The 12,604-nt window shown below is 35.8% G+C and overlaps 2 protein-coding genes across 5 annotated transcripts in view; one reads left to right on the top strand and one right to left on the bottom strand.

Annotated features, from left to right (window-relative positions):
• Window positions 1–462: 462 nt before the first annotated feature.
• Window positions 463–5,552, top strand: LOC131848189 (uncharacterized). The gene is made up of 8 exons (XM_059197969.1): window positions 463–794; window positions 875–1,242; window positions 2,260–2,284; window positions 2,384–2,528; window positions 3,201–3,368; window positions 3,482–3,650; window positions 4,206–4,303; window positions 5,183–5,552. The coding sequence occupies exons 1-8, from the start codon at window positions 748–750 to the stop codon at window positions 5,384–5,386; spliced, it is 1,224 nt and encodes a 407-aa protein (XP_059053952.1). The 5' UTR covers window positions 463–747; the 3' UTR covers window positions 5,387–5,552.
• Window positions 5,553–6,264: 712 nt separating this feature from the next.
• LOC131848251 (breast cancer anti-estrogen resistance protein 1) overlaps window positions 6,265–12,604 on the bottom strand; it is a 64,913-nt gene continuing 58,573 nt past the window's right edge. For all 4 annotated transcript variants that reach the window (XM_059198049.1, XM_059198050.1, XM_059198052.1 and 1 more), the window contains exons 4-9: window positions 12,081–12,383; window positions 11,425–11,611; window positions 10,735–10,975; window positions 9,864–10,032; window positions 9,021–9,244; window positions 6,265–8,229 (exon numbers count right to left, since the gene is read on the bottom strand). In XM_059198049.1, coding sequence (XP_059054032.1) covers window positions 7,896–8,229; window positions 9,021–9,244; window positions 9,864–10,032; window positions 10,735–10,975; window positions 11,425–11,611; window positions 12,081–12,383 — 1,458 coding nt within the window. In that variant the 3' untranslated portion in view covers window positions 6,265–7,895. The remainder of the gene's footprint in view (window positions 8,230–9,020; window positions 9,245–9,863; window positions 10,033–10,734; window positions 10,976–11,424; window positions 11,612–12,080; window positions 12,384–12,604) is intronic.

The following is a 12,604-nucleotide window of genomic DNA, read 5'->3' as shown; positions in this document are numbered from 1 at the left end:
CTTTGACATATAATTTTTTTGGTGCGTATTATTGTATGTGTATGTTGTATTACAGCACAAGCTCAATATCCATGAATGTTGGCTAATGGCTATATAGTTTACGATTCGATCCTATTATGGCTGATTATTATTACTTCATTTTAGGCGGTTTTTATACATCATAAAACTTCATTGAAGGTTTGATACGACGCGACGAATTTATGAATAATATTATCGAAGGAAAGAAGCGAAGGGGAAGACTAATGAAAAAGGATTTGCAATCGTGTCGTATCAACAACTAAAGAGATTTATAGAAGATGGAATGTATATGTAATGGATGGAATAGAAAATGGCAAAAACTCTACACACAAGGAGCACGGATTAAATTATGAATTGAATGAAACATATTACCAAAATATTGACTGACAGCATTGGCCGGTAACTGACTGAATGACTACACTTTGATTGATACTTCAGTTTTATGAAAATGTTAAAATGTTTTTATTTTGTTTATATTGTAATATAAACACATTTTCTCTTTTCTCGTGTCTAACATTACCTGTAAATTATGATTTTTACTATGACTGTACATTTTTTTTCTTGTAGTTATAATTAATAAAAAATATATATTATCAATTGTTAAGTTCTCTCTTAAATAATTACCTATACATTAACTGTGTATCCTGGGTATTTCTGTCGAAAACCAATCTTGCCAATTGGAATTTTATTCTATTGCTAAGTTAGGTATTATTAAAATAAATCTGTAAAATGAGCGAAGACGATCAAGAACTTAATTCATCATCAACGTTATTTTCGTAAGGGCACCTATTTCTAGTATTTTTTTATTGTCGTGGTAAGTTTGAACCTTAACTGAATATAAATTTTGCTTTTGCAGAAGATATAGAAGTCCTACATTCACTAAAAATGAAATCGAAACTTTGGTTAATTTGGTTGATAAATATAAGTTTATAGTTTTGAATAAATCTCCAAGTACAACTGCATGTTATGCTAAAGAAATTATTTGGAGGAAAATAACAAAGGCGTATAATAGCCATAATTTCAATCATGTGAGAAGTGTTGATTGCTTAAGAATTAAATGGGAGAATTTAAAAAAGACGACAAGGAAATTGTCAAAAAATGTACTGGACATCAAACGGAGTGAACACAGTGAAGCAATAAATCAGATATTAAGGATGATACATGATGCAGAGAACAGTACCTGCGAAGTAGAAATGCCAAAAGAGATTGTTGAAGAAATAAAAGGTAAAAGATATAGATACTTTTTATATATGTATATTGTGACAGATTCTTTCTAATAAAATATATAAAGAATAATAAGAAGTGTTTATCTAATATACAAATCTTACTTTTATAACATATACTATATTTAATAAATGTACACTTATCTTCTTAATCCTTTTACTTGCTGACACAAATGTTAGTTCTTCAGCATTTGATTCGTTCTACTAGCTCTTTGTGAAGATGATCATACATTGTCTTGAATAAAACTTTAACACTGAAATTTAAGTACCTGCTTATCTTCATTCTTCACTCCTTTTGACATCAATGAAATATTTGTTAAACAAGCATAAGTAATACAATATTAAATAAAACCTTTTAACTCACATTGAAATATGTTTTAATTCAGTGTGCTGTGTATATTGTATCATATTTTTTGTACTGTCAATAAATATATTTATTTGACAATGTCTCAATATATTATATTAATGTGTGTTTTCATACTTAATAATAATAGCCACATTTCAATTCATTATGTGTGCACTACTTCTTTGTATAATATGTATAGCAATAGAGAAATATTGTTGAATGTTGAGGGTACTTTAATTATTTTTTTTTACTAAATTCCCTGCAACCGCTCAGATCACAATCACCAATCACAGATGCTTGTCAGGTCTAATACATACATAAAAATACTAAATTGTAGAGACAGAAGTAACAAATACAATAAAGAATGACAAGAAAATAAAATATTGAGCTGATAACCATAATAAAGCATCTGATAAATGAACAGGTAATATTGAAAATATGCCTATACAAGTTTTTTTTATAGTGTAAATTTATATTGTCTATGGTATATATACCCTAAGATATGTATAAGGAATATATACCCTCATCTGTTATTTGATAATGAGATTGTTAAGCAGATATATAAATTCCCAAGTGTTGGCTGGCTTAATACACAGTATAATAAAATTAATTAAGAATCATACAGATTGTTTATCTTGCATCCTCTTCTATAATAGTTTATTTCTTTTTCAGATGGTGATAGCGAAGAAAATAAAGGGTAAAAATCTGTTTCATAACACCTCAATATTGTAATAACTTGATTTGGGCTAAACAAACTGCAATTAGCTACAATCAATTGTAACCTTTAAATTTTCAGAACATCTCGCTCAAATAGATCAATTAAGTTTGCACCCCATGAATGCAGACTGTTACTAAAATGTGTAAGAGCAGAAAAAAAAGTTATTTTTTGTAAGGATACCTCTGCAAAAGCTATTAAATTGAAAAACAAGGCTTGGTTAAGGGTATGTAAACATGGATTTCATTATTATTGTGATTTGTGTATAGATGTAGTAGTTTTAGATCTACTGAATTAGACAATTGTGTTCTTGGAATTTATCTGATTAGAAGTTAGAAGAGTGACTGTCAGTGATAAAAATTAAAATCTTGTAATATATATAGGTATTGTATGATTATTGTTGGTGTAAAACAGAAACAACATTTTTTATCATGAAATAGGAGGAGTACTCAACTTGTTTAATAGTAATTTTACTGTCACAAACTTAGTAAAATTCCATAAATATAAATAAAATTTGCCACATCAAGATTACTGGTAAATTTACCTGAGTTTGACTGTAAAATGTCGTTTGCCATGGGTACCTATTGGGTATCTATCTATTTCGATTACTAAGAAGCATGGGAATTTAATGAATTTACTATTTCTTCTGTATGTTCCGCAATTGTTTCGACTCGATCTTGGCTTTCTGTACTATAATGGATGCATTACGCATAAAACCTTCCACTTGAATCTCTCTATCTATTGCAGAAAACTGCATTTTCGTAATTAAAAATATTTAAGCATAGAGACAGTTAGACTTTGTTTTGTACTATGTAAACCGACTTATTTCTATGAAGACCTTACCCTACTGTCACCTTAATAATTTGTATTCCTAACCTTCATTTAAATAATTTTACAGGTAACTGAAGCATACAATCAACAAAGTCCACAGAAAAGAACAACTAAAGTCTTACGTACAAAATTTTGTAACATGAAAAAAATTTCTAGCAGAATTCGTAGACATGGTTATCTTGACAAAATAAATAAAAAACATTTTAAATTAGAGGAGGAATGTAATAGTGATAAGGTATTAATAACAATTGTAGTCTTAAAATATATTGAATACTTACTCTTTCCCACTTAACCATTGTTATAAATAAAAATACCAGTATTTTTCATATTAACTTAATTGCTTTTCAGATAAAAGCAGAGCCTGTTTACGAAATTATTAATGATCAAATACAAAATGATGATGAACACAGTAATGATGATATGGATTATAATGAAATTCCCAATAATGTTAATGAAAATTCAGTTGACATGGCCCCTGATCCACTTAGTACAGTGCTCAACAGTGATTCGGGAATGGGTAATATAATTTATTTTTAATTACCTATGTTCCTATATACTAACACTGTATGCTGGGAAGTGATTTTTAGAAATAGCAACTACTGGTGATCCACTGACTGGTAATGATATTGGACAACCAGTGGTGAATCAAATGGTCCAGTGCTAACTTATACCGATAGCGACATATCATTATCATCTTGTAAATAAATTAACAAATCGTTAAGTCCGCACTGTGTATCATTATTTGTATTTTATTTGTTCACTAAATAATAATACCAGAATCGGCGGCAGGGTGTCCCCTGGCCACATTCTACGTATTTAATACCCAGGGAAATATCGGCAAATCAGGTGTTGCGTTCACCATAATCAATCAATAAATCGTTAACAATCCCACTGACTACCCCATTTGGGATAACAGTCGTAACGATATCTTTTGTTCGCCAAAGTTTTAATAAATAATACTAAAATGATCTAGGAGTGACATATCTAGGAACCTCATCTATTTCAAAATTATATATATCTTATCATTTTATTGTGTATAAGAAAGAGTAATAGATTTGAATTCTACTTTCAGAATCAATACGAAATATGGAATCTTATAACATGTTGGATAATAAAGAAATATTGGAATTAAAAAAGGAATTGTTGAATTACGAATTAGAAACAGCGAAGGTAAGTTTTTTTTATCAATTAACGATCGGTGAAATATGAATATGAAGTTAGATATTCATTGTGACAAATTCACTAGGAATTAACCACGTTGATTTTCTATGGGGACCGCACGGAGGTGTACCTAACTTGATAAATTGCTCGCAGTGAGCTCACTATTCACCGTTACTAACAATTTCTAGCTGAAAACTTACTTACATTGCTGCATCTATGGCTACTGTGGACAGTAGCCATGGATGCGTAGCAAGTAATCATAGTAGTAGTGTCCATTACCCGGGATAGTACTAATATTGTAAATGGTAAAATCATGAAAATACCATACCATTATCTATGTATATTAGCAACAAACAATCAGACCTAGCAAAACAATTTTAAGTCTAGTATAGTTTTTGTTTTGTTTAGTAAATTCGTCTGCGGCACATTGTCTCACTTTTTTGCAGCGCTTCTATTGTTTGTATATTAAAGTTATGTAGGCTTTAGCCTTCCATGATAAATGGACTAAGCCACGCTAAAAGAGCTTTCAGAATGGGATCAGTGATACCAGAGATTACCCCGAACATCTCAACACAACATCACAAGCTTTATATCTTTACAATATTAGCATAGATAAAACTGACTCTGTATGTATGTTACAAAATCTTGAATAATATGATTTCCTACATGTTGCATCCTGTATCAAGGCCACAAAGTTTACAGAAATTTTGATTTATTATTTTAATTTCAGAATCTGCGTAATCGATTTGAATTACTTGACGCAGTTGTCAAATGCAATTTTCGTGTAACTTTTAGTATTTACTAACTTCCAATAGGCTAACAAAAATTGTAATCTATTGTTATTCCGAACACCATGTACATATTTTACATATGTTTTAATTGTTACAGTTGAAAAGAAAAAAGATAGAAGAAGAAATTCAAGAGGAAGCAATCGCTAGAGAAATGAGAGCGACAGAGAGGGCGTTACGTCTCCGTGCAGCGAGACTCGAACTTGTGGCCGCGGAGATGAAACTGCCGGTCAATCATCCCGCCCTATACTACATGCAGCAGGAGGCGCCCGCGCAGGCCTGTCTTAATCAGCATACTTCGTAAATTTTATTGAATAACATTGAGGTATGCTGAAACAATGTTTAAAAAATTCCAAAACTCAATTGGGAGTAGGAAGAAAGCGTTTAGAAAGTGTAAAAGCGGAGTATACAATTATGGAACCATGAACATTATATCTCATTTAATTTCATGTTCGTTTCGTAATTATGTAGAAGTTCTGTTATAAATAAATTGTCATCTATTTTAAACTCATTATATTTTTCATTTCTTTTATTTAAGGATCGAACCCATATAGAAAATTGATTACTGATCTATTATACCTATACTTTACGTGGTAGCATGGTATGAATATTTAAATGACAGTCACATTTATTTTAATAGGAACACTTTAAATTGTAAAAACTCTATTACATATTAATAACATCAAAGAAAAACCGTGTAAGCCTGCTTAAGTACGACACCAGCGGTAAAGACAATGTCTTACAGACTGTACGGGCAACCGCACATGCTTACTTACTGTGCAATACACTATTGCCCAAACATACAATTTTAGCTCATTACATTTCCTTTAGCAATAAAATCAGTGTTCGCGTAGTATTCAACCAAGGCGGTTTTATTTAGAAAAACCCCTCATCAATAAATCAATAGATCAACTAATGTCATTATCACTGAACTGTGGGCTTGAACCTAAAGCATTTTTGGAGTCACAGTCGAGTCTAATATTATAGTCATTTTACCACAGACAACTTTTTGAATACAACAAACCTTCGTAAATTACTTCGGGCTGTTGTATGGCACATCATATTGGATTTATTCTACAATGCACGAAACTTATTTATTGTCCACTTATGTTCTCCCATTGCTGGGCCCTCCCATTTCTTTCCAAGAGGCATCTTTTGAGCAAAATAAATTAAACAGATTTTAAATACGAAAATTTGTATATTTTAATTGATTGCGTTTTACAAGATGATTAAATTACATTTTAATATTAAAATCATTATTCAACTATTTGTACAATTTCGTCTATACCTAACTAAACTACTACGACATTTATGAATATATTACACATTACTAATTTACAACATACTTTTTACACTGATATAATATCTAAGTAACCTACATCTATCTACTTATATTGTATAAAGTACAAAATGTAGGTACGTACATACATACAGTAAGTAATGACAAGCCACAATAAGTATTATATAAGTGATGATCAGCTTTAACGTATAAGTAATTGAGCACATATTGCTATTTGTCGGGTCAGTCATGTTCGTTTCGTTACACCAATTTCTGTTAGGCTGCCTTTACATCTGTCAGTTTTGCTCACTAAGCAGCTTACGTAATCAACTTACAATAAATTTACAAATGTATACGTTTGTAAAGACTTATCATAATTCTTTGCATACAAATTTAACGTAAGTGAATTTCATAACTTTTAGTCACAAACTTACGTAAGTGAAACTTACAAATGTAATGGCTGTCTTATTATTATATTTGTTAACAGACTATTTATACTCTTAAATAGGTATTATATTGATTTCATTGTTAAAAAATATTTCATGCACCATTTAATCTCTTTAATATTCATCAAGCCAAAATATTTTTTTCTTTACTACTAATTCGTAGTAACGATTAAATATCGTCATATGCTATACAAAGTTCCAGTAAATTAACATATAAAATGGCTCTGGCTATATATGAATAGTGATTGTTGTGTCCCAATAAATTATCTAAGATATTATTTTTTGAGCATTTAATCAGACAAGGAACATGTCGATATGAATTATATTCATAAAACTGTTAGTACCGATACTTTTCTTGTAAGTGCCAGTATTTAGGCATTCTTCTAAACAATACCCATACGAGAATGTATAAGCAGTTTAATACATTACTTATAAAATGCAATAAATGATACTAAGTACTATAGAAAATAGGTGTAAGTAATGACATTCGTCTCTCAGCGTATCGAGACAATCAATTAGACGATGTAAAATTAAAAAAAAACTACTTATTCCACGACAAAATAAAGTCGCGTGTATAAATTCACATACACTACACGTTCTACGAAATATTTACGACATTGTTGCAAAATTGTATAAAACTGGACGGACAACTCAACTCACTACGGCAAATGAGCATCCAGTGATCAAAAACTCCCTAGTCTATTGCGAACTTCGTTTCAAAAAATGAAGATTTCTAAATTATGGCAGCCTTCGTTTTATACCGTAGATATATTTATAGGTAACATCTAAATAGAAACTTGTATTAGCTCGTCTTACGTAGGCAGTCTACGTCGTATTGTACGTCGTATAATAGTCAAATTTCTTTGGTAACGGTGCTCGCCCCTCGGTTTCGTACCTCGGCGGCGTGCGAGGAAGACCCGGCACGACAGTCGTTGTCGAGCAGCTTCTACTCCCGGCGCCGATCTCATCAGCGCATCACTCCTACACGTGTAAACGTTGCTTCTAAGATTACCGTCGCCGTAGCGACGAGTACTCGCGAGATGTAGTGGTGGTTTCCACCGCGTCGCTGGGACGCTCGTTTCCAGACCTTATATTTGAAGGGTGGCTAGCGAGGGCGTCCCCGAGTTGTGGGGTGTGAGGGGCGTGAGGGGCGTGGTGGGCGCGGAGGGCGGCACGGCGGTGGCGGGCGTGAGGGGCGAGGCGGGGGGCAGCGGGGGGTCGGCCGCGCGCACCAACACGCGCCGCAGTTCCTGCGCACGCGCAGCCAACGTCCGCGCGGATTCCGCCATCTCGGCGACCGCACTTGCGCACGGGAACTTCTGCGCGGCGACCTTAGTTTTGGCTACGGTCGTCGCTAACGCGTCCGATAGCGTGTCGGAACACCTAAGCGCTTTCGTTTTTAGAGCAGCGTGCTGCGCGCTCCTGAGGGTAGAAATGATGCTGTTAAGTATGAGTGAGGCATAGTGAAATTATAAATTGTTATAACACTTTAGTTTAAGAAAATTTTCAAAATAACACGAATTCATACACGTAAATTTTTGATAACGTCGCTTATCCTGTAAATAACATTGTATTTGAAGATATCTGGTATAAACTCGGTCAAGTAGTAGATATAGCTGGGTTAACGTAGTAAACAATAAAATGACAATATTTGAGTTCTATTCCAAATTCTATAGACATAACATATATACATACCTATAGATCAAAGCTTAATATTAGTTACAGATAACACAATGTAATAAAATCGTAAGTGTATCCGTCGTCAAGAGGCAAGTCGATAAGTTTAAGATCGAATCGACTGATGCTGTCTTACGTAGGATATTTAGAGAAATAAGTGGAAATTATTCAGTAGGTATATTTTACGTAATCGGTTTTCTACTATATTTTAGAAAAACATAGATTTTATTTATTATTCATAATGGATAGATTTGCATAATAAATACTCGCCTCATTTTAAAAATTCTTTCGCTCACAATAAAATACATTAGAAGTGAGTAACATCTCACTAATGTAGAACTTATGAGACTGTAATCTATCTACAAGGGCAGTGATACGGATACAACTGGTAAATAATGTAACATAAAAACACATTTAACAGACTAAAAAAAACAGTGACTTATAAATATGGCACGGGAATTGACCGACGAATAATTTAATTTATTTACCGACTACATCAAATTTACAAAAACCTTAAATACGGATTAATAAGGTACCTGTGAACAGTGTCGCCAACGTGCACGATGCGATGCGCACTCAGTACCACGAACTTGCCATGCGCTAGGAACACGTCGGGAGGCTGCCCCATCTCAACAGTGCGGAGGAAGGCTTCGACGGCGGTGGCGAGGTGCGCGCCGTACGTGGCCGCTTGCGCCGCGTAGAACGCGGCCAGCGCGCGGTCGTCTGCTGGCAGCCGCGTCGCCGCCGCTACGGCGCTCACCTGCAACATTTATGTCATTCAAATGCTAACCCACCTCATAGTTATGGTAACCGTCCCTCTTCCCATTGCATCTTTCATACGTTGCCTATTAGCTGCCTTTACTCAATTATGTCATTCAAATGCCAACCAACCTCATAGTTGTGGCAACCGACCCCCTCTCCGTTGTACCCCTTATATGTTGCCCTTAACTGCCATTATACGTACGGTCTTTAAGGCGGGAATCGGCTTTCACGCAGAAATGTGTATGAAAATGTAGACAAAGAGAATCCGCATCCACATTAAACTGTTCTAGCTCGCGCATTCCCGCGTACTTCAATCGTGAGGTACTTTAGCATTTTGTAATAATTAATTATTATTGCAAAATGAAGGACATCTGACTATAAAGTATAGCTATAATTATAGAGATGACTTGATAGGCGCGCGAACCTAGCTTCCCCGCGCTAAAGAATGTGTCGTATAAAGGCAGCTATTTGGGGGGACTAAGTTATACCTTATAATTTCAATACCACATGTTTTATTACAACCGAAACAGTTACAAAGCAAGCTGCTTCTTAACTGATATAGGTGAGACATTTGTTAGACATCTGGTTTTACATTAGTATAAATTTAGAGAACTCACCTCGCCAGCAAGGTCAGCGTCCCGCAGCAGAGCATCAAAGGAAGCCCTCAATTTGTCAGGTAACGCCGCGCGGATCTCGGCGTTGCGTTTACCAACAGCAGTCCGTGATTCGAGCCGTACATAGTCATACTCCTCCGTCCATTCGTGTTCTGGCACCGTCGCGGATCGTCTATAAATTGAACATATAAAACATTATTTGAAAGATGCTTCCATAAACAGTTACAATTTCTTCTTCCGCGGACACCTGACTAGTTATTGTATGTCTATAAGGACTTAATTGGATAATTTGTCCATAGTTGTTTTCAGTAAAACAACTATGGACATAGGCTATACTGGATGTTAATACTCGTTTCCTAATCAGATTAACATAGTTATAACACTTATCTGATCTATTGAAGAGTGCAAGTCTCCTGGCATAGACATTCTTATACTTAAAAGGAAACTTCAACAACTAGATGTTTTAAGTAAAAAATATTGAAGCGAGAAAACTACTGCTCAAAAAGCGCTTATATAATATTGCATACATAAAAAGCGTAAAAACAAGTAAGCATGTATAAAAAGGACCTAAACTAATAATGACGCATTTATCGAAAAAGCAGAATAACCTAAGCTGTAGTTGCTAGCCAATTTGTAGAACTAATACTGACTGACCTGAGAATGACCATTGCACTCCTCATCTCATATCTCACCCAGTCAGAAGCCATCGGAATATGCACAGTCCTCAAAATCTGTGACAATATCGGTGCAATAGTGGGGGGATAAAACCGGGCACACTATAACAACCTGACCCTGATTTACACACGAGCCAATCCAGGAATCCGATCTTGCAGTTAATTTTGATGTAGTATTTAAAGCTTGTAAAGCTCCTTACCTGAATAATAGCGATGCATTGCCGTTTATGAAAGAAGCCGCCCGTCTGACGTCCTCGGTAAGCGAGCGAGCGCAAGCGACGAGTTGATCGAGTGCGTCAAGCGTGCCGTCCGTTGGTTCACGATCACGCTCCAGTCGCTCGGGCGCCCAGTCTCCGGCGTCTAGTGCGCTCGTCGCTTCGTGTGTAATACGTTCGGCGTCTTTTAACGCCTTTACCAGCGGCCGTAGCTTTACTGCGATACCTGGACATTGATAGTTGCTATAAGTATTAAATGTAGAGCGCTAACTTGACAGTGGATCTTGATTAAATTTCCTGGTGAATTCTCCACGACGGGATAACTGTTACTAACATAATTTATTACGATTTGTTCCAGGGCGAACCGCGTGAAGGACAACATGATATAGTATATATATTGGTAGCAATGAGAATATTTACTCACATTACTAACAATTCTGACCAAACATATCTTTAAAAGTATAAAAAGAAGTCGTTTCCGCTGTCTGTTCGCTTAGATCTTTTAAACTACGCAACAGATTTTATTGCAGTTTTTAGCAACAGATAAGAGAAATTCAAAAAGGATGGTTTATATATATAATACATGTACACCCGTGAGAAGTCGGTGCGCGTAGATAGTTATGAATAAATCGATGATATACCCTAATATATATGGCAATAGTTGTCGGTAGGTACCTTTGTCCTGCGCATCGTGTGCGTTGGCCAGCGTGGCGTCCGCGAAGACGGCGAGGTCATGCAGCGCAGCCCGAAGGCGCGCGCCCGCCACGCGCACGTCCAGCACTCGCGGCCGCAGCGCGCCGCGCCGCCGCCAGCCCGGGCACACGTACGATAGCAACCGCGACACCGCCGCCGACGCCTCTTCCTATAACACCACACATCGTTAGGCCGGCTGATATACACTCGGTTAGTCGCCGGGTTGCTCGAATACGACTACCTGATAAACGATTGGCGTATTCTTTGGTACGCCCTCCCCTCTTTAGGGGTGACGTTAGTCAAACTAACCTGACAACTAACCGACTGTATATGAGTAGCCTAAATCGTAAACGAGCTTCTGCATTAAACATTATATGTTACACAGTTCAAAACAAAATGTTTGTGCATCTAATGTTTTTGAAGGTTAAACTAATAAATATGGCAATAGCTATTATTTTTTACACGTACCTACTTATTTTAAAGAAAAAAAATTTAACATACATGTCTTATTGAAAAGATTGTCATTTCTATACCTACCTACTGTAGAAATTATCCAAAAGTTATCCCGAATATATAAAAAGTAGGTACAGGACGTATTAAAATTATCTAGGAGCTAGCATATAGATTGACAACCACACCTGTAATCTCTCCAACGCTTCCAAAGCAGCATCACAGGGTAAGGGTAAGGCCCGCGACCGCGGCACATCATATGTGCTTGAGGCGGACGCCGCCGAATGTATAGAGCTGCCGCTGTTGGCGGATGCGCTTGATGTAGCGGAAGTGAGTGAGCCGGTCCCGCTGCAAGCGGAATCCGCGCTAGCCGGTCTTGGAGCCCTAGGCGCGTCGTACCAGTCCGTTTGTGCTCGTGGACAATCATACATCACAATACGTTGTACCGGCATAGGGGCGCGTGGAACGTCATAGTGCGAACATTCCTCGATCTGTAATATAGTATTGTTTATAAACACAGTTGATCATTTGATTGCTCACTCATTACATAACTTTGTTATATGAAAAAAATCATAATAATTATGTAAAACAACAGAAGTATGATGATATCTGTTATGACATGGAAGAGAACATACTCAGAAGGGGATACTAGAGAGACTGCTTAATATTAGGCGATCCATAATCTTTGGACACACTATAATAAACATTGCAT

Source organism: Achroia grisella, unplaced genomic scaffold (assembly GCF_030625045.1).
Source record: "Achroia grisella isolate CSIRO2021 unplaced genomic scaffold, CSIRO_AGI_Agris_v1 utg546, whole genome shotgun sequence".
NCBI classification, from domain to species: Eukaryota; Metazoa; Arthropoda; class Insecta; order Lepidoptera; family Pyralidae; genus Achroia; species Achroia grisella.
This window is presented reverse-complemented; position numbering and strand designations above follow the sequence as displayed.